The 25,055-nt window shown below is 42.1% G+C and overlaps 1 protein-coding gene across 4 annotated transcripts in view; it reads left to right on the top strand.

The window, feature by feature from the left end:
- The first annotated feature begins 580 nt into the window (after positions 1-580).
- The window catches only part of CORIN (corin, serine peptidase), a 143,496-nt gene continuing 119,021 nt past the window's right edge, over positions 581-25,055 (top strand). The window contains exons 1-3 of one of the 4 annotated variants that reach the window (XM_063336962.1): positions 677-775; positions 11,033-11,103; positions 18,611-18,755. In XM_063336962.1, coding sequence (XP_063193032.1) covers positions 18,635-18,755 — 121 coding nt within the window. In that variant the 5' untranslated portion in view covers positions 677-775; positions 11,033-11,103; positions 18,611-18,634. The other 3 variants (XM_063336964.1, XM_063336960.1, XM_063336963.1) reach the window with 3 other exon arrangements.

Raw genomic sequence — 25,055 nt, 5'->3', positions numbered from 1 at the left:
CTCCAGCGCCCGGGAACCGCGGATGGATGGACCCGGGAGCTCGGCCCGGGCTCGCCACTCCCAGCTCTGAACTCCGCGCTCCATCCAACCCCGCGGGCCGGGAGCGCCGGTCGGTCCCTGCCCCGAGGTGGCTTCAGACCGATTCAGCTGCAAGCGCGCATCCGGGCGGACCGGGGACTCGCCGGCAGCCCAGAGGGCTGCGGGGGCAGCCCCACTGCCTGGCCCTCAGAAGAGCCCCAAGCGAGCCAAGGTAAAGGGTGCGAGGGGCGAGCTCCGCCGGTTTCTGCCCCGCACATCGTCCCTGGCTCAGGCTTCTCTTGCCACCTGAAGCCCTTCGCAGCGTGACAAGGCGTCGTTCCTCGGGGGCGGGGGGGCAAAGGCTTGTGACCACCTCATCCGCCCTCCCTGGGGGACGGCTTTAGGGCGAAATTAGCAAGTGGGCTGGCTCTCAGCTTGTCCCCAAGGGGTAGAGCCTTGTGTGCAAAAGGGGGTGGGGATGCGGCGGCTTTCTCGCCGAGGTTTATTATTATTGGGTGGAGGAGGGGGGAGGGGGAGTCTGCCGAGCAGACAAAATGCGGAGCCCCCACCGCCCCGCAAGTGCGTATGTGGGGGAGGCGGACGGCCGCGGCTCCTCGGAGACCGAGGTAGAGAAGGGTGCGGGGGACGGCCGAAGTGGAGAGGGTTCAGCGGTAGCCAGAGCATGCTCTCCATGCAACAGTTCCCTGCCCTGCCTGCGGAGGAGGAGCGCTACCGACAGGTCCTCTCCGCCAACAGGGTAAGGCCAGCCCGAGGGAGCTCCCCTCCGCGGTGGGGACGCCTGGGGGACACGGGGCTGAGGGCTTGCGAGGGCGGCTGCCTCCGCCGCTCGGCGACCCCCGGGTGCCGGCGTGCCGGACGGGAGAAGGGGGAGCGCGGTCCGGCGGCGAATGCCCCTGGGCTGCCACCGTGGGGCGGGGCGGCAGGTTGCTCGGGCAAGCGGAGAAGGGGCGAGCCCCGCGATCTGCCCTAGCGAGAGCGGACCCGTGGCTCGCAGGCAGGGACGGTGCCGCGTCCCCGGGAGGCGCGGCCGGAGCCGGGGACAAGTGACCGCCTGTGCCCAACCTGCCGTCCCAGGGCGCTCCCGCGGCGGAACTTGCGCGGGAGGAGCGGGATGTAGGTGAGTCGCAGTTAACAACCGGTCGATGTTAGCGTTTCGCTAAGAGCTTAGCGGCGCCCTCTCCCCAGTTCTCTCGCAAAGTCAGCGGCGAAGATCAACGGGGCTGATGTGCCGGTTCGTTGCCCTGGCGCTGGAAGGAGCGGGGCAGAGTAGTGCCGAGCCCGACGGCAACAGGTCTGGCAACAGAGTTTGGGCTTGACCTCCATCAGGACGGCCGTGGCAGCTCCACCGGCGGCCGGCCTCCCGGAGAGCCGCCGCACCGTGACCTCGTCCCCGCCTCGGATGCAGCCTGGGGTCGGGTGGAGGCAGCGGGGGGCAGCGCTGCCGGCGGTGCGGTGGCGGTGCGGTGGCGGGACCGCTGAGCCCGGCGCTGTCGCACCTGGAGAGGGCGGCGGAGCTTCCCGCAGCGGTCCCCACGCCGCCGACACGGCATAGCAGCGGGTTTCACAAGTTTGCAAATACGGCAGTGTACTTTAGGAGTGTCGTCGCTCCACTTGATTTAAAATGCATGATCCTTGGACGCGTTTCATGGCAGACGATTAATTAATTAACCTTTTTTAAAAAAAAATATTAGCAGCCTGGCTGAGATGGTGAAACTCTTAAGTGAAATCAAATATCTGGAGCTTTTAATGCATTCACGGGGTCTCTTGGGAAGATTTAGCTTTCAGCAGTAAAAGTATAGGAATGGATTTTTCCATATGGCCACTTTCACCCTTCCTGTGTTCCTAAAAGGTGGACCAGGCAGCAGGAGTAAATTGTAATTCTTTGGTTTTGTTTTTGTAATGCACCCCTTAGTTGGAGATTGCTGTTAAAAGCTTCTCAGGTGCTGGGACATGGCATTGGATTAATGTATCACTAAGACAATCCAAGCAACTATAAAGGAATAATACAAGGAATTACAGAAGCACTCTGCTTATGTGTCTCTGCAAAAGCTGGTGACATCTCCAGAGCGTTTTGGACATGAAGGTCCTGTAGGAAGCTGTGGGCTCCTGTGGGGGGACAGGGGAATCCCAAACAATGTCCAAACCTCCTGTAGAAAGGCAATGCTCATGACTTTTCCTCCCTCCTCCATCAGCCACTTACGGGGTACCCAGCCAGCCTGGTTTTTCTGCCTGTGGGGAAGCCTGGCCCTTCAACCTTGCATATAATCATCACTCAGCATGTGTTTTTAAGGAAGCCACCAGTACTCATTTTCCTGAGGAGGCTCTCGGGGCGGTGAGCCAGGCAGCACCGCTCGCTTGCCCAGATGAGAGGAATCTGCTGTGCTCTATTGGTACGGGATTGTCAGGACAAAACATTGTCTTTCCTCAGTCTTTTGGAGCTGGGACTATAAAATACTGAAGAGAGCATTCATTTCCCCTGCAGAAATCTTTCCTGGCACTTAACCGTGTTCCTGTGGTAGATAACTTCAATGGGCAGTGAATCAAAAGTGTAAGATGGCTTGAAAAATGTCATGATTGGAGGTGTCCTATAAAATGTGCAATGTGCACACAGCAATTTAATATATCCATATTGTTGTTTAGCTGTTAACTATGTATTAGATGATGTCTGCAGATACAAATGAAAGCCAGGACTGTTAACAGTGCCAGTAATTATTTAAAAATGCAAGCTTGCTTGAATGTAGGAGAGGTTTTTTTTGGTTTTTTTGCTAAGCTGATATACATGTTTAGGTCTTAGCACTCTGCTCCCTCGAGGAACATTGCTTTCCTGCCGTTATACTAAATCCATGTATTGCCAGACACATCCTTTCTTGTCATTACTTGCATGGCCAAGCGAGGAGTGTGTGCAGGGGCTGAGGTGGAAAAGCACCCATACAGAAATCTCGTTTACCAGGAGGGGAAAGCTCCTTCCAGGGGAAGGCGGAACAGGCAAGGGAATGTTGGGATGGTTACACCCGGCGAAGAAACCCAGCGTCTCCTGCTCTCATCACTTCTCAACTGCTGTAACCAACAAATGCTGAAGTCTAAATAAGCCCTTTGTACACAAGCGGGAAGACAGTGCTTCCATCGGTGTGGCCTAGTGGCCGTTTGGGCTCTGTGAGTTTTTGCCATTGAGTCCCATCAGATTCAGGCCATCCCAATACAGCAGGCATGATATAAGCACTACAGGCACTCCCTTAAGAGAAGTGAGCCGTGGCTTTGACCCCACCTGGACCAGGAGGCTGTGGACACCAGGTCATCTGCTTTCAGGCTGAGCAGCATGCGCTGTGAGGCAGTTACACATGACGGCACTATCTCCTGGTGTGGTCAGGCTTTAAAAGATAGCAGCTACCACTACACTGTGTGGGAAGAGTCAAATCCTATCAGCGTGTCAGGTATCCTGAAGCAGCGCTGTTTACAAGGCCAGATGAATGCCTTGTTTCTGAATGCCAGCCAGGGTTTGGCAGGGGCGGGTGTCAGCCCACTTGCAGCTGGGCAGTTCTGGGCTTGCACATGTAGCTTAGGCTCGTCCAAATGTGGCAGACAGACACCTCCTGATTTTGAAATGCCTTTAGGACAAAGCATTTGAGCAGCGGGGCTTGAAGGGGGCAGTCTGGTTACAGTTTGAAATACTGATGTTTCTACTCTGCCCTACCAAAAAGAAACGGACCTCATAAATGGCAAGTTAGGCAAGTACAGTTCTCCAGTGCCAGCGGAGAAAGGTGGGTTATAGCCCTTGGTGAAGTGATGGATTGTCACAGCAGGACAAGAAAAGTTTAAATCCTCCTTGAAAAGGTCTTCACGCACGTAACAACCTCTGAAGACAGTGGTCAGACAGGCTCCAGCTTGACTACCCTCATTGCCTCTGTATTTTTAATTCTAGTGACCCTCTGCAGTCAATTGTTTTTCATGTAAGGGTATGCACTTTCGTCTGGAACTGTGCTGAGCCTGAGTGCCAGGGTGTAAGAGTCCCCTTCCACTTGCTGGGATCTGTAACTGGGGAAGTTAATCTGTGTGTGAGGTGGGTCCTCACTTCCTGAGAGGCCGCATGAGGAAAAATGGGGAAAAAAAGAGAGGGAAGACAGTCTGGGGCTTGCCTAGGTGGCTTGCCTGGCTCAGGTCACAGCCTCTGTGTCCTCCGGCCGGCCCGGGCTGCCCCCTCTCCCCAGGCGGTGAGCGGCGGCGGGCGGGCTGGCAAGCGCAGGTCAAGCCGGGCGGCATGCCGTGCCGCCGCGCTGGGGGTTTCCCCGCCACAGCCGCCTTGCCCGGCTGTGCTGAGGGACGCGGCGGGGGGGAGAGGGCTCGTTGGTGGGTGCCTCTCCCAGTCCGCAGCCCCGCCAACAGAAGAATGTGATGCCGATCGCATCCCTTCCGTCTGTCCACCGCCCCCTCTATAAATAACTCTTGCTGGGCTGACCTGTCAGATTCCCCCGGCAGAGCGGATCCCCTGACCCGGGCCGCCTGCAGTGGAAAGTCTGAATGCAAAAAATACCGCAGTAAAAATAGAGCAGCCGCGTAGCCCCGCCAGGAGGTCCTAGCGCCGGGGCCCAGTGGCTCCCGGTACCGCCCCGGCGCAGGTGCTGACCGCTCCCCTCACGCTAACGGTGCCCCTGGCGCTGACCGCTGCCCTCACGCCGAGGTCGCCCCTCACGCTAACGGCTTCTTGGGCGCGGAGGGCTCTCCTCACGCTGAGGGCTCCCCTCTGGGTAACGGCTCCTTTGGCGCGAAGGGCTCCCCTCACGCTAACGGCTCTTCTGGCACTGACCGCTCCCTCACGCTAACGGCGCCCCCGGCGCTGAGGGCTCCCCTCACGCCGACAGCTCCCCTCACACCGACGGCTCCCCTCACGCTAATGGCAGCCCTCACGCTGAGGCTCCGCTCAGACTCGCCGCCCGGGCTGCGCCGCCTTAGCGCTGCGCGGCGTATGGCGCTCCCCGCCCTCCTCGCATCCAGATTGATGCCCGCTTTAATACCCTAATGGTGGCTGCTTTTCTCCTTTTTTAACTGTAAGATGGAAGCGTAATTAATTTCTGCTATTCTGCTGGGGAACAGGTAGTTCCAGGTACAGTTTTTAATTTCGGCTCATCTTTCTCATCGGCAAACATGAAAGAAACAGGGATAATGGTTTAATATCCTAAATGTAAAAATAATAATGAGACAACAATCAAGTAAGAGCTTGCTGTTTCAAAAAAGAGATGAGAATCTTGCTACCTCTGAAGTCCAAATTAGATTTCATCCTGTGCCTACCTGGTGCAGAAGATGGTTCCCCTGAAGGGACAGATTCTCCTCAGCTGTGGTTTCAAGCCACTGTAATTTAAGGTGGTGCTTGTAATTATTTATTTATGCACATGATGTTATTTCTGGTGTTCAAGGCCAGGTTGGATGGGACTTTGAGCAGCCTGGACTAGTGGGAGGTGTCCTGGCCCATGGCAGGGGGTTGGAACTAGATGATCTTTAAGGTCCCTTCCAACCTAAGTGATTCTATGATTCTACGACTGGAGGAAAGGAGTTTATTACTGATTAATATAAATATTTAATTACTGATTCAGGTATTGTGAAACAAAAAAAAAACTGAAGCAAGCATTAAAACCCTTCGGAAAACACGTCTCCTGCCTCATTCGCAGGCTTGGCTTCACTCCAGACTCTTCTGTCCCTCGCTTGTTATCGTCGCAGGTGACACTATGTCCCTTCAGTGTTGCAGCCGGCGGCGCAGGGGAGGACTGTGGTTCTCTGCTGCTCCTTCCTTCTCACTCTTGCTCTGCTTTGGTGTGGATCCTCCATGGGCCGCAGTCTGTTTGGAAATATCTGCTCCACCATGGAGCACCTACTTCTCTGACCTTGCTGTTTCTCACCCTGTTTCAACTTCTTCTGCCCATGTAGTATTTTTTGACCTTTCTTAAATATGTTTTCACAGAGGCATCACCAATTTGGCTGATAGGCTCAGCTGTGTCATGTGTGGTAGAGCCAGCTGTAAATGGCCAAGTCCAGCATGGGACAGTCCAGTCCCCTGACTGCCAGCCGCTTGTCACCTGCACCCAGTACAGATCTCCATGTAATCAGGGGCAGATTTATCCAGAAGTGGTGGCCACCTCATCGTAGCATCAGCTTGCTCACAACCGACCAAAGTCGCAGTGTTACCTCCGTGGTTGTTTGCTCCCCTGTCCCTCTTCCCCAGTCCCCAAATCATGAAGGGATGAAATGAATCCAGCCGTCCCTCAGTTCCTTTTAATCATCTCTGTCATTAGAGTGGAACCCCTGCAATATCTGCTTCTTTGTCTGCCACACAGTCTATGATTCTCTAGTTTTGTTCATGTTGTTGCCAGCATAAGGTAGTTTTTAGCATGTTGCCCTGTAGAAAGTGAAAAGAGGCTGAAAATCAGATACTGCCAGAGCTGCTTTGTAACGGTGAAGTTTGTGCTTGCTTGTTGCAAAGCATGTTTCCAGAACAGTATGCATTCTGTGGGACCTCAGCTTTGTGTACGTGCTAAATCAATGAATATTGCCTTTTTTTTTTTTTCCAGAGAGGACACAGAAATTGAGACAGTTTTAAAAACTTTTCCCCATAGAATAATCTATGGAGATTATTCTATTTAAACCTGTGGGAAAGCAGCCTGTCAGGCTGCATCATTACAGGTGCTTCTGTAAGCTACTGCTCTTCCTCAATTGCAAGGCTAACTTTTTCTTGCAAAAGAAGCATTTTCTATATTGAACATTTAAGTCCCCTTCACCCAGTCCCTAGGGGAAAGGAATTGAAGGTAGACATGCATTTACTTATTTGTGACTGCATCAGACTGCATCTATTCCAAGTCATGTGTTGTAGTTCAAGATCAATGTTTAGTGGATGCTGCTCATGCTTTGGTACTGGCTGATCAGTGACTGTCAAAGTCTGTTGTTCCCTTCTCTTCCTCAAACCTGTAACACTCAGTTCTGCCATATACAGATGCTAGTGTTTTAAAAACTAATGTGCTAGAATCTTCCACCTCTGATCTGTTTGATACCAGAGAGATTTAACTTAACAGTGATTTAACAGTAATTACCCAGGGCAATTGCTATTGCTTGTCACCTCAAAGAGCTCCTAGTTTCAAAATAGCCTATACTGTCACTCCAATATTATTGAAAGTTACTTGAGAGTGTCTCAGACTCAGGAAGCATTTCCTAGGAAAGCAGACTCATTTTTTTTCCCCCTTGATGCCTCTGAATAAAGCAGTAAGAAACCACTTACGTGCTCCTTGCATTGTTTATCTCATTAAATTTCAGAAAGCAGTCAGTGCATTGTCTTGGAAATAAAACCACTGGTAGCACTGAGGAGCTTTCCATCTCATGTCTCTCAAACCTGCAGCTCTGCATTCATGTAACAATACAGCATATATCTGTAATTTACAGTTACATCTGCTCTGGACTTTTGTGGGCCAGTGGTGTGACACAGAGGTTTCTTGCCTTTGTCCTGCTTCCGATGTCAAATCTTTTTCTGTGTGGATTATTTTGCCTATGTTAAAGTTGTCCCAGAACCAGTGGGACCTGGAGATTATAAAAATAGAATATGCTACAGTTATCAGGCTTTCCCCAATCTCCTACACTTTTGCATCTTCAGGAAGAAACACAGACGTCTGAGCCCACCTTGCCTTAACAGCCTGTGCTTTTCTGCCATCTTTTTTTTTCTTTTTTTTAACTTTTTTTTTGCTTTTCTTGATTTGTAGCAACTGTGTAATAAAAGAATTAAGTAGTAAATGCCTTATTTAAGCTTAGATTTGTTCCTGCTCAGCCATTTTAAAGGTGTAAGTTTAAGTTTAAATAATTTGTAGTGCATGTATACAAGGATTGAAAGGAAGTCTGAAATGACAACTGAATGTGTTTACACGTTATTAACAATTCTCCTTTTCCCTATAAAGTCAGAGTATATGGAATAATGTTGCTAGTGGTCTGGAAGGGCTAAGAATCCAGATGGCTTCCATTGCTTTTTCCTCATCATAAATAAGATTATTATGTGACTCTTTGAGATTTCCAAAGAAAAAGTGAATGGAAGGAAAGCTGGCATCTGTTCTACGGATGACAATTAAATTGAATAGTCTTAGCCATAAATACAGTAGGATTGTTCTTTGCCAAAATAATTCACCAGACTGTTATTGTTTCAGTGACTTAGGTGGAAGTTTTTATACTACAAATCCTTATGTGATCCATAAACCTTTGATACTATATCAAAGTCACAGTTAAACGTGTACACCAATGTGCCTTGTTAACCCACTTAATCTTGAGTTTTCTGTTATCAGCTCGTTGTTTCATAACTTCAACTATAATGAATAGCTTTAATCTCTAGTCACCTCTTCAGTTATTTCTGTCAAGATGTCCTGGTAGTTTCAAAAATATCCTTCTCTTTCTTTTTCTCCTACTGAAGCAAAATAGTATGTTTCTGAACAAAGTGGTATCCTACTGAAAAATGAATGAGTCACCTCTAAATTTTTTCGGTAGTAGGTTATTGGCCTGTGAGACATTGTATAAGTCCATTTTCATCTTTGGGAAGAGGGCAAATAAGTATCCAGCTATGTTGATCAGATGAAGCTTTTCTTTGACTCTAAGCCCTGTCTTTTCCTTTGATTAATATTACTGCTGCTCTTATCTTTGGTCCAAGGGTTAGTACGTTTTTATTCACAATTCAGAAAAAAGTCAGTAGTGTAAAGTTAACATTACACATTCAAATCCAAAATTTTGATTTCTTCTAGGCAGACGTTTATAGTGTAAGCATAATCTATACACTGTAGAGAAAAATGAGTAAGAAATGCATGAAGCATAAGGAAACAAATGCTTCTAAGAAGATTCCTGCCATTTCTTTAGCTTCCATAGCACCCAATTCATGTCACTTCTGATTTTAAATAGGTTAAGTAATTGTATAATTAGGCAACGCGCATGGCACATATATAATGTACTGGTCACCTTCCAGTTCAGAAGGCTAAGCCTACTGATCAGGCATTAATGGCAAAAAAAAGGGTATGTCCAATTATGAGGTCTAGTTGCCTTGTGTGGGATGGGGCTTCTAGTGGGGTTTCTACACAGGTGGTGTGATTGATAGACTGAATGGGAGCCACAGGGCAGGCAGGATTTCTTTTTGTCCCTTCTAGTTTTCTAGGCTTGAAAGCTGTTTTTAAGAGGTGTTCCTCTAACTTTATCCCTTCACCCCCTCAAAATGTTTTTTTTCAAAACATTTTTATTGTCACAAATTAGGACACTAAGATTTTTTTTTTTTTTTTTTTTATGGTTTCCAATTTTGCTTTCTGGTGCTAACGGCTCTTGTGCAGGCATCTGCTTACTGAATTCCCAGCAAAGCAGGAACCTGAAACGAGTACTGTGTTACTCCCCTGCCTGTTGGATTGCGATTCTCAGCAATGTATAGCCAGAGGCTTGCCATCAGTGCTCTACTTGCTTAGCAAACCTCAATGCAGTGAGCATCTGGGTAGTCAGGAAGGCATTAGAGTGGTCTCTGGGTGTGTTCAGAAAAACAGCATGGCACCATTGGAACTTTTGTGAGTAATTTTTGCAAGCCCTAGAAACTTAAAGAAACCTAATAACTCCCGAAGCATAAATTCTGCGTTAATCAAAGATTAATTTCCCCCAAACACTTTCCCACTGCCTGCTGAGGTGGGCTGAATGGATGTTCGTGTTCTGGTATTGAGAAATATCAGATAACGCTAACCATAGTCTAGTTCAAAAAATTAATGTCTTCCATAGACACTTCAGTTTTTGAAAAATCTTTGATATCTTCCATATGTTTACTAAATCTTGCTCAGCTTATAAGACATGGCAACATCACACATCTTTGCCAACAGCTGTTAGTAATTAAAAAGGGGGAGCTTAGAATTGTAGTAAGTTTGCCATCAGCTGAATTATTTCTTAATCTGAATGTTCTTGAAGATGCAACAAAGTTCCATTGTAAATATGGGAAGCACCCGTTGCTGTAGTTGCAAGTTTACATCAGTGAAATTACAAATAATTGTAAATATGTATGATACGTAAGTAAGTGTGTAAACAATTAACATTTATGCCAAAGTGGAATCATTATTCAGCAGCATTTCTTTTGAAAAAGGAAGAAATTCAAACATATTGCTATTGAAGAGGTGATACTACTGTTCTCTAGTAGTGGTAAATATCCTTTTTTCCCCTCTCTGCTAATTCAAATTTTGAAGAGTGAACAGTACTGACCCTATATGGTGGATAAATGGTCTGTCTAATTCTCATTTTAAATGGAGAGCAGTTACTGGTACCACACCAGACACATGGAATCCAAGAAAATCCTTTCTTTTCCACTTCAGCCCCTTTCAATGAGATGTTAAACATAGATCACCTGTAATGGAGAACCAAGGTCAATTGTTTGGATGTTGAATAACTTTCTGATTTCTAAATCAAATCTTCTCAGGGATTACTAGTTATTACATTGCTTATTTAGATTTATTTCAGTATCAAATAGATGCTTTTCGAAGTGCCTTTATAATCCGCTACATTGTCAAGATAAAACACCAGAGCCTTTCCCAAAAGAACTAGATGAAACATGAATAAACTCCTCAGATCTCCTAACTATAGTGCTTATGTGTGACCGACCAACTTATTTCCACCTCCCTCAAAGCCTTCAGAAAGGGAAGAATGAATTATGAAAGAGATGTAGCACCAGGACCTAGCTCTCTTAAACTAAGCATATGCTGTACGATAGTAACTTGGACACTGGTAACACCACTGGCAGCACGGCATTCATCTGTCATCCTGGATAAAAACAGATTTGGAACTCAGATGTGTTGGTGGCTCTGATAGCTGGTCATACCTCAGCTAGAAAGGTCAAAGCAAGACTGGGTTATATCTGAGGGGTCTGCAGTCATGCTGTTTGGACAACACTGTAGGCATACTCCAAAGGAGAAGGTCTCAAACACACAGATAACTGGAACACCATAGTTGTGTTTGGATTTTGTCTCCGCAGACTTACCGCTCGCTGTCTCTGTCTCAAACTGAAGCTGGACCAACATCAGAAGTGTGTTGTCGCAGAGCTGGGTGAGACATACCTGAATGTCACCTTGTCTCTTATGAGCTTTTCATGCGTATCTCCACGATTTTTCAGTTCCAAAGTTGTCTCAGTGGATCACAAAACTGCTGAAATTACTTGTCAGGAGTTAAGAACCCCAAATTTGTGTGACAGAAATGAAGGAAAGAATAGCACACCAACATTCATTAGTCTGAATTGGTGACTTCTGGTGACACCTGGTTTGGATTTTTACTACACTGTGTCTCATGCTGGATTAATAATAGCTTGAAAGGTCACCTGAACAGAAGTGGCCAATGGGTCTCTGTGGTAGTCTGAAAGGAAAAGAATCACCATACTTTACACGTTGTGTCTTCTGTACACAGAATAACTATCACTGACACAATTTACTTACTTTAAATGCAAATTTAAGTCATGAAGGTTAAAGGGGTTTCAGGTTTCTGCTTCAGCTAAAAGAATCTGGCTGAACGTGGCATTTAGCACTAACCAAATACTTCTTTTGGAAAGGTGTGCCCAGCTTTATATGACATCTCCCTTACTGGGATACTGTGTATTTTGGATTGGCATGATGACTCAATATGTTTATATTTCAGTGGTTTAAATAGGGGTAAATCGGAGTATTTTATTTCATGGACGGGAAAGGAGGTCTGGTCATCAAAATGAAATTTGAATGAATTGTCAGCAATTTGTAATTTGTCTGAGGATACAGAATTTCATGGGAGAAGTTACAGGATCACAGTGAACTTTAACTATCAGGAAAGCTAGCGCATTTCATTATCACATGAATTGTTATTTGCACAATAACATGCTTCTCATGTTTGCTGCCTTACTGTATGAAAAGAGTTGGGTTTTTTGCTGCCTTGCTGTATGAAAAGTTTTTTCCCCCCCTAAATTGCACTATTTCCTTTCAGAATAACTATGGCACTTTTGTTCTTAAATTCGTGTGCACAGGAACTTGAGTATTACTTGTATTTGCAGACAAAAGCTGCTTAGTATCCAATTTCTTATGCTGCCTTAACATTCATTCTTCAGTTGGTCCATTTCAGTTTGGCTCTCTGATTCCTCTAACACTGGAAAATGAAAGATTATGCAAAACCTTGTTTCCAGTGACTTTTTGCCTATCCCTGTTTTTAGTGTGTGACTTTGCCTGTACCTTTGGAGGATTTATCTTACACTTTCTGCTTGTTACAATGACTGTTAAAACATGGTATTAATATTTTTCAGATTATAAAGTAGTCAAATAGAAGTGTATTCCTGACTCCCAAATTTTCACGTGAACAGGAGAGAACTGATTAAAAATGTAGAATGTTTGCAGCTTCTCTTATTCACTCTCAGGCATTTGAATATTGTGAGTTGGTCGAAAGAGGCTGTAAGAATGAGTACGTTTAAATTTCTTTATATATGCTGTTGTGTGTTTAAGCATTGACACTTCACATGTTCAGTTTTTGCTCTGTAGCCGTGAGAACTGGGAACTGTCTTCCCTTACAGGGAAAGGAAAGCTGTAACGGCTGGTATGGTCATGTGAATTCAATATCTAGATGTCGTGGTCTTTAAGACCAGCATCATGAGAGTTGATAAAATCACAGGAGCTGACAATAGAGCACTTCAACATTAGAAGAGGAACAATATCAGGGATACGGAAAGAACTGCAGATAGTTTTCATAATCTAACATATTTTCCATACATGAACTATTACTTGGCTGGGTAGCAGATTCCTCAGTGGACCTATGGGGACTTCTACAAGGCCACCTGTTTACTATCCCCTAATGACATTCTTTCTGCATTTCATGGTAGCACTCTTGTCTTCTTTCCACTTCTTTCTAGCATAAACACTAGATGGTACTTTGGTGATGGCTTGCTCAAGATATTTTGATGCTTCTGATGCAACAGTTGTCTTCTACATTTCTTTGTTGAGACCTGTCATGCATAGAAGGTACTGACAGTAGGCTGTTAGCCCTAATGATATTTCTTTATTGGGAGAACATCTGTTAGGTTTGTGGTGACAGCGTCAGGAGATATTTTTGTCAAGTGCTTATACCATGATTCAGACTGTTTTATAGACTAGTAACTTAGATACTACTTCTGTCTAAAAGGAAAATTGCATGGTACCATAGGCTTTTCACCCGTAAATCTTAATGTAATCTGTCATGTCTGTGCTTTAATATGACAGGCATGTTATTGAAATGATATCCATGAGATCAAATTCTCCCCACATCTTTCAGAAGATAAGCTGTGAATTTTGGTCCAATGAATTTTTTGTCTTTCTGTAGTCAGATGGGACTGTATTTTTTTTCCTTCTTACTCTTTTTCTGCCTCTGCGGTTTCAGAAAATCAACTGTCAGCAGTCTGATCCAGCAGTCCTAGGTAAGCCTAGGACTTTTTAAAAAATCTGCACTGAAATTAGCTCCGAGTTACTTCATGGTGTATTTCCTTTATTGCAGTCATTAATGAAAGAATGGCACTCAGGTAAGCAGTGGTTAATGGCATTTCATTAGGGACAGAATTTTTCAGCTGTCAGAAGAAATTATCAGATGTTCTTAAGCATCCCGTATTCTGGCTATATTCTTGTTTATCACAAAACCCGATTGCATTAAAAGCAAATGACTTATTGCCTTAAAAACCAAGCACTGACATTTCCTAACTGTGGTGCACACAGTATTTAATTCAAAAAAGTCTTTCTTGAATTGAGTTTTCTAACAACAGTGGTAGGAAGGGAACTTGCACCAGAATTCCACAAGTGCTGAGAATATATTTTGCTCCAGTGCTGTGCTAAATCTATTTTATGCCAAAATCTCCAGCTTTTAGGGTTGGTTTCTTTGAGTTTGCCCTCAAGGATTTTGCTTCTAAGTCTTTGTGCCCTTCCCTTGGGAATGGAGATAAGTGTGTATCTACAAGGTACCTCAGTCTTACAGACTTAGGGAATGATTCAGGGGAACTATTGACCACAGAGAGAGTCGAGGGAGTCTGTTTTCTTATCTTGGCCACTAACCTGGAAGCTTGCAGTGAGCTGAGTGAATATGCATGTAGCACCCCTGTTTCCTTCTACAGGCCCATTTTTTTCTCTGAAGATTCCATTATTTATGCCTCTATTCCATTGTTTATTAGAATTGAGAGGACAGAGCATGTCTGAAGTTTATGCAGATGCCACTGGCATACTAGAGCACTTAAAACTGCTGCATATACTCTTTGTGTATTGCAGTATTTGCCAGCAAGAGGAAAAGAAACAGTAACAGGGAATATATAAAGAGTAGGTATATTGCATTTATGTTTATCTATAGGACACTTTATTAAATTCTCATTGATGATATAGGAATCATTAGCACTATCTCTAGTTTGATTTCATATTCACCACAGAAATTGATGGAAAAAAACCTCATCTAGATATTCAAGTGATGGAAAACTGGCAAAATTAAGTTTATGCTAGCTTGATGATGATTTTAAATAGGTTTCATGTTTTTCATGAGGTCTTTTCCTGTAGAAGGGAAAAATACAACATGCTGTTTAGTTGCCTATAAATATTTATACAAAACTAGCAATTCTCTTAAAGAAGCATGTCTTTCACAATCCAACTTTCTTTTCTTTAGCAGGCACTGAAAGCAAATTTGGATACAACAGTATCTTTTTAAATCTGTGATAGTAAGTTGTCAATGCAAAGACTGAAGTTTGTTGTTGCTTTCAGGAGCTGACAAGAAAGAAAATGTTTGAGGTTCTCCTTTACTATGGTCATTTGCCTGAAGTAGCTATGCCAATACACAATGTCATTACATTTTAGAAAAAAAATTCTCACAGAAAGAACAAAAGCAGCTCACTGTTTTCTTTGGCACACATTTAATATTTCTTGTAGGTTAACTCTGAGGCATCTGTAGAACAGTGGTGGTAACTGCTCTCAGTTATACACTTGTCCTTGGGATGATTAAGATCTCATGGACCTCCAAAATACTCAATATCACCTCCTTCTCACAAGAAGAGTAAAAAAAATTAATGATGAATACTATTTCTGTGTTTTTTCTCAATTCTTTGAGAATACAGTTCTCTTGTTTATTGATAACATAAGTTTTTTATTCCTAAGACAATCTCTTTGTGGAGTCATGGGTCAGCATTTACCTTAGAATCATAGAATGTGTTGGGTTGGAAGGCACCACTAAAGGCCATCTAGTCCAACCCCCCTGCAGTAAGCAGGGACATCTTCAACTAGATCAGGTTGCTCAGAGCCTCATCAAGCCTGGCCTTGAATGTCTCCACGGATGGGGCCTCCACCACCTCTTCTGGGCAACCTGTTCCAGTGTCTCACCACCCTCAGTGTAAAGAACTTCTTCCTAATGTCTAATCTAAACCTACCCTGCTCTAGTTTAAAACCATTGCCCCTCGTCCTATCGCTACATGCCCTTGCAAACAGCCCCTCCCCAGCTTTCCTGTAGGCCCCCTTCAGGTACTGGAAGGCCGCTATAAATTCTCCCTGGAGCCTTCTCTTCTCCAGGCTGAACAACCCCAACTCTCTCAGCCTGTCCTCATAGGAGAGGTGCCCCAGCCCTTTGATCATCTTCGTGGCCCTCCTCTGGACTCGCTCCAAGATGTCCGTGTCCTTTTTGTGCTGAGGGCTCCAGAGCTGGACACAGTACTCCAGGTGGGGTCTCACAAGAGCAGAGTTGAGGGGGAGAATCACCTCCTGGGTCTGTTGGCCACGGTTCATTTGATGCAGCCCAGGATGCGATTGGCCTTCTGGGCTGCAAGCACTCACGTAATACCTTGTATACCTGGGTAAAGCTGGTCACTTTTGCCTGAGATTTGCAAGAAATGCATCTTGCTTGGGAGTCGTTCTGTCATTCCTTTAGGAAAATGAGCTGGATCTTATGTTTGTTTGTCTTGAAGAAATTCAGAGTCATCTCCTGAGTGCCCTAATCACTGGGCTGTGTACTGATGGTCCTGCTCCCTGTCATCTGGCCCAACAGAACTGTGTCCTTTTTTACGGAATATTGTGACTTCAAGGTATAGTATGCTCTGATTCAGGAGGAGCCTATGTTCAGGTGGTTGTGATACCCTACTGAGTTGTAGATCTAATTTTTAACTGCTTCGGGCTGAAGAGGGAATTGAACTCAACAGCCCTATTTCCTGCAGGAGCACTTTAACCACTGCACTGTTAGAAAGGGCAATTTTATGCCATTTTTCTCCCCCCACTTTTTTTTTTGGCTGTGCTTTCACAAGTAGTTACAGCAGCTGTGTTTTGGGAGATCTGTATTCATAACAGAGTTGTGTTATTCCTGTTACCTGTGCGCTCAGACCTCCCAAGGGGGCCTAATACAGGATGTGCAAACCAAGGTTATGGACTTTAGGGAAGCCTGGCATGAGTAGCTGCTAAGCTGCTATATTCCAGCATGACCAGAAGCAAAACTTCATGCAGACTTTGAAGACTTTAATATGAAAATGTAGGCAAGTGTGGACTGCAGGAAGTTACATAGTCAAGCAGCGATTGTCTAAATGTCACTTAGATTTAGGTTCCTAAAAGTCACCAAAATCCTTATCTTTATCTGTTCCTGGATATCTGAGGTGTTACTTGTGGGTAAGGACAGCAATTTAGCTGAGATATCCTGAAATCTTGGATTGCAGCATTCGCAACTTGTGAATAAGCTATTGATTAAGAAAAACACTTCTAACAACCAGTTAATTCCCCAAGATTCTTTGTATTTCTTTTGTTGTGGGAAATGGTGATGATCAGATTATAGATCTTGTCAACTCACCCAGGCTGTATCTTTTTAAGAGACAGAGCTACCACTCTTATTATTCTTACCGTGAGCTGTCTGTTTCAGATGTTCAGATAACTCCACCATCTTTAAGTTGACAATCAACTTACATCCTGCTTGCTAGATAAGCCCAGTAGGAGGACAGTGTTGAGGCTGAATCACTGGAATAGGAAGGTTATCAACCGAGATACTGCTAGCACCTCACACCGTTCTGGTACCGTGGTCTTTACTTTGAACAGTGGAAGCAGCAAAAACAGTCACATGGGACACTGCACTGGATGTGTCTCAAGGAGGTCAGATAACATGTGATGCTTAGCAGTACCAGAAAAGGTACATACAACTGCACAAATGCAGTTATGGTTCTTCTGTCTATACAGTGTTTGCAGTGTCTGGTAACCAGGGGTATCAGAAATAGATGTGTCTATTAATAAATATCTATTAAATAGATAATTCTGATATTATCAGCATGGGAAGTTTCCTTACAAATAGTCTTTGTGCCATGCTGGAACAAGAGACATTGCAGAATGGTGGAAAATTATGCTGTAAATCCCACTTATGGCTACACCCTTCTCAGTCAAGGCAGTAAAACGGGCAGTGAGCTTGGGGGCATATATCTAGTCTCTGCACAGCAATTTCTTAAGAAATAGTTCAACTTCCATTTATCCCAGTCAGTCTGGTAACCTGTTCTTCACAGAAAGGTACTTACAGCAGAGCCAGCCAAAGGGATAACCCACAGAGCCTGGCATTTACAAGACTAACAATATATATGTCTCAGTTTCTCAAGGTTCTTTGGGGAGAGGCTGTCAGGGTAATGGACGCATTTACGCTCTTGTGTCCCGTCACGACCAGCTTCAATGTGATTGATTTTCCTGACAAAAAGGATAAACTATTAGTCATCCTTTGGGAAGACATTGTCTGGAATTAATAATTTTCTTATCCAATTTCACCTTATCATAGGGAAAATTGTAATTATTTTTAGTCAATTTTGAAGAAAGATGTATTAACTTCATAACAACAGTTTCAGTCTTGAGTTCTGTTTAAAAAGTATGACATTTTTCCAGTATGAGATCATAATCTTAATGGAGTCATGTTTAAATATATATATATTAAACCCATGTTTAGGCTTTTGCAAAGGTTTGAATTTCTGTACTTTGTGCAATTCAACTGAGTTCAGAAAATAATTTTTCTCCGTTCCTCTATATTCCATTTATAGAACAGAAAACATAAGTTGCAAACTCTACAGAATACTGTGAAAAGTTATAATTTGTAAAGTACTTTAAAAAATGAGGCAGCATTATTGTGCATAATAACTGGAACAGTCCTTACACTTCTATTGTCATATAAAACAAAGATTATCATAGTTGCTTGATTCTTTAATAAAAGAAACTTAAGAACATGGAGCTCTTGAATAATTAGTAATGGATGATTTTTAATTGTAAAATAAGCTGTATTTAGCTTTATTGCTTGAATTTATTATGCATTTTACATTTTTTCAAATGAAATGTCTATTGAACTTCTAGTTCACCAGAAATGTTTAGAAATTTCAATGAAACTGTAAGTCTGTGGATATTGGGTGGACTAAACTAAATTATATGGATTACACTTGGCTGTCCACCAACAAGAAAGTTTACATACAACTTTTCATTAAGAATCTAAAAGCCATTTATAGCATATATTGAAATCATATAGCTGTTCTGTGTAATGGGGAGGACTGCTGCTGAAAACGTAGGAGTTACTAATTGACACCAGAATGATAAAACTGTGCTTTCTTGTTTTTCAGGTTTTAGGAACAGATGAGGATAATATGGGGGATAGTTGCTCTCAGAAACTGGCTTCTGCCAAGTTCCTTCGACTTTTGCTCCTAATTCTGATTCCGTGCATCTGTGCCCTTATCCTTTTGTTGGTGATCCTGCTTACCTTTGTAGGTGAGTGCTAATGGAGGAAATTGACACATTTTTAATTCAGGAGACTAAAATTGAAACTGCATTCTCAAGTGCTAATGTAATTGTGTATGTCAAAGATACATCTTAGCACATCTACCTAACAAACTAATCTACCTTGTGATTTAATAATGTCAGAGAAATAAGTATGCTAGTTAGATAAAACGTATTTAAGGTACCGAAGAGGAAACCACTTCTGAATTTCTCAAGGTAGATTTTTGAGGAGCACGCTACCTTGAGCATGTAGCATGTAGATGGTTCTCAGCTTTCATTTTACAAGTACAAAAATATATTTATGTTAGAACTTTAGATTACTGTCACTGGAGTGGAATATTTATCCCTTTATGGCACACATTGATGTGCAAATCTGATTTTTATTTTCAGGTGAAAGTTAATTTATAAATAGCCTCAAATCTTTCTGGACAGCCTACAAAATATCACTGTTTAACTAAGGAAAAATATGTTCATTTCTTATAAATATGAAATATGTATCAATGCAGAACCCCAAGTATGTTTTGTGGAAATTTGTTCCAGGTATATAAGATTTCATAATGGCTTAGTCTGTTAACTAACTTTGTGTCTGTAAAGAATTTAAAGGTAACAACTTATTAAAAAAAATATAATAAAAAGCCTTCCCTTTGTTACCTTTAGAGAAGCTGACATATCGTAAAATCACTTCAGCTACAACATGAGAAAGACAGTAATGCTAGGTTAAAGCATTAATTTTTCAGGAAAAAAAAGAAGTGAAAAAATCATCTGTTCTGCTTTCAGTGCTGGGAGTTTCTGGGATTTTTACTTTTGCTAATGAGAATAGTTTTTAGTTGAGCTTCCTTAAGTAATTCAGAAGTACATCTCTAACAAATGGAGTAATATGTGAGGTGTATAAATATAAATCTGTTTTCCTGTTTTAAACACCCAATTTCAATACACATCATACAATCAAACAGTTAGCAAGCACAGGAAGAAACTAAACACTTCTCAATAGCACCTTCAGCACTGTCAAAATCAAGACAACTTAAATCTGTTTTCTCAATTCAGTCTGTAAAGGATTTGCAACAAGACATTGTGGGCCTGTTTTTTTCATTTAGCTTAAGTTAGGGAAGTAAAAAAACCAACAAAGCTAGTGAATGTTATGATTGACAAGTAAGTCTTGGAATGTATCTTTAAACTAAGAACAATCTGAAATGGATTAAGATCAAGTAAATCTGGCAATTAGGAAATATGATGCCATTCAATTTACTTTCCTTATGTTTAGCATTCCATTTGTATCCCTCATATCCTCTGCCCTAGATTTTTGTTCTTTGGTGAGAAAGCAGATAAAAAAGCAGGTGTATTTACGTCAGCTCTACTCAATCTCCTCCTCTGAGGCATGTATTGACATAACACTCATTAAAATGTATGAAATCCTCTGGGGAAATGGGACCTGTTCTGATACAGCTTACAGAGCAAAAATCAGGACTATCTCCTCTTAAGTCAATGTAAGTACTGTAGGGTGAAGAATAAGGCTTGGTGTTATTACGCAAGTCTAAAACTGGCAAAGCTCCTTTCAGCATCTTTTGAATTAGCATGATTATTATTAGTATTCTTCTCTCTCAGCCAGCAGCTTTCATTTTTTGTGCACTGATAGCCTAGAAACAAATATATCTGATGACTGGAATTAAATTAACAAATTCTGTGAGCATCTTTAAAGTGTGTGTAATATAATATAGTCTGTTCTTTTTGTTGAGAATACACTATATCCAGAATAGTAGCTCATTTTCATTTCAGATTAATAATAACTGAATTCTGTTACAGTCTAATATTGGTATGAGGACTTAGAATGTAAGAAATGAGTTGATAGTCATGACCGGCTAACACAAATTATTCAATATATAGGAAATTCTATTCTCATTTTTTCACAAAATGGAGGAGTTAAATTCTGTGGTTGACATTCTGGTATCTTTCACTAGTGCTTAAAACCTAAATAGTGAGCTCCAGTGTATCATTTAGAACCTTATGAACTTTTTTGCTTTGACTTTGGTAACAAACTCATCAGAAAATTATATTTTATATTATATTATATGCCATTTATATTTTGCAAGAAAATATTTTGTTTCCTGTGGTAAATTTCTAAGTAATTACTCTTTTCCTTCTGTAATATTTTTTAATTAAATGAGGCTGATGATACACATGAAAAAGTGTGCACGCACCTTAGAACTTTCCAATTCACTTTCCTTACATCTGTTTTGCTGCCTGCACATCATTGCAAGCTCTGATGTTGAAGAAACTGAAAAGTTGGTATGGGTGGAAGGAGACAGATAGAGCAGTACAGTTATATTGCAGTAATAGAGAATGTCCTACTCAAGGTGTGTCATGGGGGCCTGTTTTCAGAATATTTCATTAATCAACCTTTCAAAAATTGTTTACCATCAAAGTATTCAAGATGCAAAGCCCTTGAAAAAGTTATTTTGTTAGAACTGTGTACAAAGAAAGGACAAAGCAAATTATCAATAGAGATACACCTTATTTTGACTAAAGATGGTCTTTTATGGTCCGTAGAAAAAAAATACCAAGCTGAGTTGTTTAGCTATGACTTCTCTTAAGTACTTACACTCTGGCTCTGTGTACTCTTCTCTCTCTCACCAGGAATATGGCATGCTTGTCAACCAGTAGAAGAAAACTTTGTAATGAATGAATGTTGTTTCACTCATTGAAGTAGAGGCAATACCAGTTGCTAGAAAGGAATTCTAGCCTTTAGACCATGACCATAATAATTTGTTGATTGCCTGTGTTATATCGGAGGACGGGAGGGTTTAGCAATGGTCCTTGCTTTGGACTGTTGAAGACCTAACATGCAAGACCTTGACCATGAAGACCTAACTCAGCAATATAAATTTGAAAGGCTAGATTATACATGACTAAAATTAATGATATCTTACAATTTCATCTGACCCCTATAGACATGAAGAGCCTTCTAATAAAATTGGTCCATAATATTTTTCTGGGGATTATAGTTAGCGTAGTGCAGTAAATTTCATTACTTTCCAGAAAAACAAACGATAACTGAATCCATGGTGTGAACAATGAAATCTTTCTTTAAGATGGAGAGATGTAAGATCACCTTCAACTTGTGTTGAAATGTGTATGCTGTGTCCCATTTTGCTTACACTGAAAAAAAATCGTTAACTAATGAATAGTATGCAAATATTACGAACGTGAAAATTAGCATGTTTGTAAGAATGAAAAACCTCTGGCATTTTCATTCTTTTCTTTGCAGAGAGGCAATGTTCTAAACCACTTGAAATATTGTTTTAAAAAGTCCTTCACATCTGGTGAGCATTATACCAAATTAAATCTTTTTTTACCATAATTGCTTACTATTGCAGTTATTTATCTGGGAAAACAAAATGCTTTATACTTACAGTTCCATAAAGGAAAATCAATTATATTTATTTTATAGGGATAAATGCATTCCATGGTAGTTGTCCTATTCCTCCCATTCCTTCACAGCAGTATCCTCAGCTCATACTTAGATGGTCTTCTACCACCTCCTGTTGACAGCCATTTACGACTAATACTTTGTTTATTGTCTTCTGTAGAATTCAGAACAAGTTTTGTGACGCACATAAAGAATGATTTCATGTATGTCAGACTTTTATAGTCCAGTTGTAATTTTTGGGCATGTGGTCATGCTTCAGGACCACATCAAATAAGCCTGCCTTTCAGGCAAGCAGCATACCCTCTATGCACAATGTTAGGCATTCATGCATTTTGCAAAATAATATTTTAAAAATCTGTTAGTTTGTCAACACTGGTGGGAATGCGGATTAGAATTAAAGTCTCTAAGATGCACTATGGATATGCAAATAATTGAGGTTTTGGTTCTCTCGCTGTCCTTACGTTATCAGCACGTAATGTTTATATTTTGTCTCTGACGTATTTTGAAATTAATTTTGGTTCTCAGTGAGAATTCTTACAAGTGTTATGTGTGATGGGTTGTTTTTAGTATTTTTATCTTAGTCTCCTTAAAAACAAAGCTCACTCTAATAGCTGCATTTTTATTATCCTTCATTATTCATAAGTACGAACCAGCCTGGGCAGTTCTCAAATCGTTCTGTTGCTTGAGAAATCCGTAGCATGATTCTGTCCCCCTAAGAGATGCTGTCGGTGTTCTTGCATGACACTGGTTGAACAAAGATTGTCACTATTATATTACCTGCTGGATCTGTATTCTCCTTTCCCTCCCCCTTCTGAGAAGACAGAAGGAGCTGTGTCTCCTTCACAGAGTAAACATCAGGAAAAGTACATTATAGTAAAACTGCTAGGCTTAGCTTTGTGCCTGTTGGATCCTCCACATTCATAGGGTAACATGCATATGTCAAGACTCCTGTATCAATTTGGAAATCCAACTGTACTGGTCCATAAGGAACTTTTTGCTGCACAGAGGAAGTTAAAGTTGCAGGAATTATACTCTAGAGTAAAAGGATCTTGATCCCCGAATCATTTGGACTAGTTCTCCAAGTAGTAGTTCTCCAAGTGATGTTGAACCTCAAGGCATATGACACATCTTCAAAATCTAAAGTGACTAGCAGCATGGAGATCCAAAAGTTGTAATTGTGAACGCAATATGAAATGTAAACAATTTCATTGCCAATCAATGGCAATATTTGCTGTAAGACAGGTGTCTAAATTTAGGAGTTTAAAATTAACATATAAATAAACCATTTGGTCCTGGGATATTTTCTGATGGAAGATGGTAATCATCAGCTAAATGACCTGCCTGTTCTTTGATTTGATCTTGCCAACACGGCTATATTATGGGTAATGTCCAAAGGAGCGTATTGCAGAGCAGCCTGTATTTCACCATCTAAAAGAACTGATTTAGTCTAGCAAGCCTTCTTTACTGATACACCTGGTATGTTGGGGAAAAAAAAGATGCTGTGAATATAGCTCCAGGTCAGAATGTCTGCTGTGAGACATCACTGAGGTCAGTGGGGAATTGTTCTTGTGATCTAGAGAATAATACTGGACAGAAGGTCACAGTGACTGAAGCATGGATTCTGTTGTGGCGTAATTGATTCCCAAGGAGCCCATAGAGCTTTATTTATTATCCAGTGCTAAGTGAGTGTTTAAGACAGGCACAGAGTTCAGGATTGGATTCTGAATTGCAATAGAGTCATTATGTGTATGTTACATTTCATTTCTTAGGTTAAGAAAAGCTTTATAAATAAAAATTTCTAGTTACATGACACATTTTGCTCAAGAGATGGGAAAAAAAGAAAGACACCAGATAATTTTTTTTTTATTAGACCACAGTTTTATGACTGTAACTAGGAACTTTCAGGCAACAACAGCTGTTAATATGAAAGGTAGCTACTGTTTTCCCCTCCAGCCCTTTAGTATGATCCTGATATTTTTGCCAAGACTTTGTTGCCTGAGAGCCAGAAGTTGATGATAGGGAAAATCTCTCCTTTCTGCACAGAAATCTGTCCTTTCTGCACAGGACCTTAGGAGCCCAGACTTGTTCTGCAGCTTCTTTAAAAGATGCCTTCCACAAAATCTACTTTGAGTTCCGTTTTATTTGGGAATTGATCCATTATTTTCATAAGCCACCTGTTAAGTTGCAAAAAAGTTAAAAAAATAATTACAGCTGACCTCCTTTTTGGCCCCTTGGGCAGCTGGTAAGCAGTTTAAGGTAGTGTCTTTACTTCCCAGGAGGAGCAGGATAAAGTCTATTACTGCAGCTCAACTGATATGCAATGGTTTGGTATGCTATGGGACCTCCATATTGTCAGTGACCTGCCCATTTCTTCAGTGCAGAGTCGCAGGGACAGACCCTGCAGAAGAAATCTCAGTGGCTACGTGCTGGCTAGTTATAGTAGTGAGTTGGTGTTTTATTCCTTGTGTAACTAACTGCCTCATCCATTACACATACTTTGCTAGGCTGCTTTACTCTGTTTCATTATCTTTTTAAATAAACTTGGTCTTTTTGAGATTTCCTGCTGTGAACTGCAAGAAATCACCCACAGTATACACTGCCAAAATCTCAATTTAATGGCTTGAACAATGTGACTATTTCTTAGATCTCATAATTGTCCATTTCAGATCTTTAAATGAAACATTAATTCCCCAATAGTGAACAGGAACTGGAAAATGATCAGTAGAACTGTTGGCAAGGCATCACTTTGAACCGAATGAGCTTGGTGCCAGTTCCATGTTGTACCAAACACAAGGAAGGCCAGCATGCTGTATATTTCTGTCATCTGGACGTGCCCAGCTGTAGCTGGAGATGCAAATCCAAAATGT

Source organism: Chroicocephalus ridibundus, chromosome 5 (assembly GCF_963924245.1).
Source record: "Chroicocephalus ridibundus chromosome 5, bChrRid1.1, whole genome shotgun sequence".
In the NCBI taxonomy this organism is placed as follows: Eukaryota; Metazoa; Chordata; class Aves; order Charadriiformes; family Laridae; genus Chroicocephalus; species Chroicocephalus ridibundus.
Note: the sequence above shows the minus strand (reverse complement) of the source record. Positions and strands in the feature narration are given on the sequence as shown.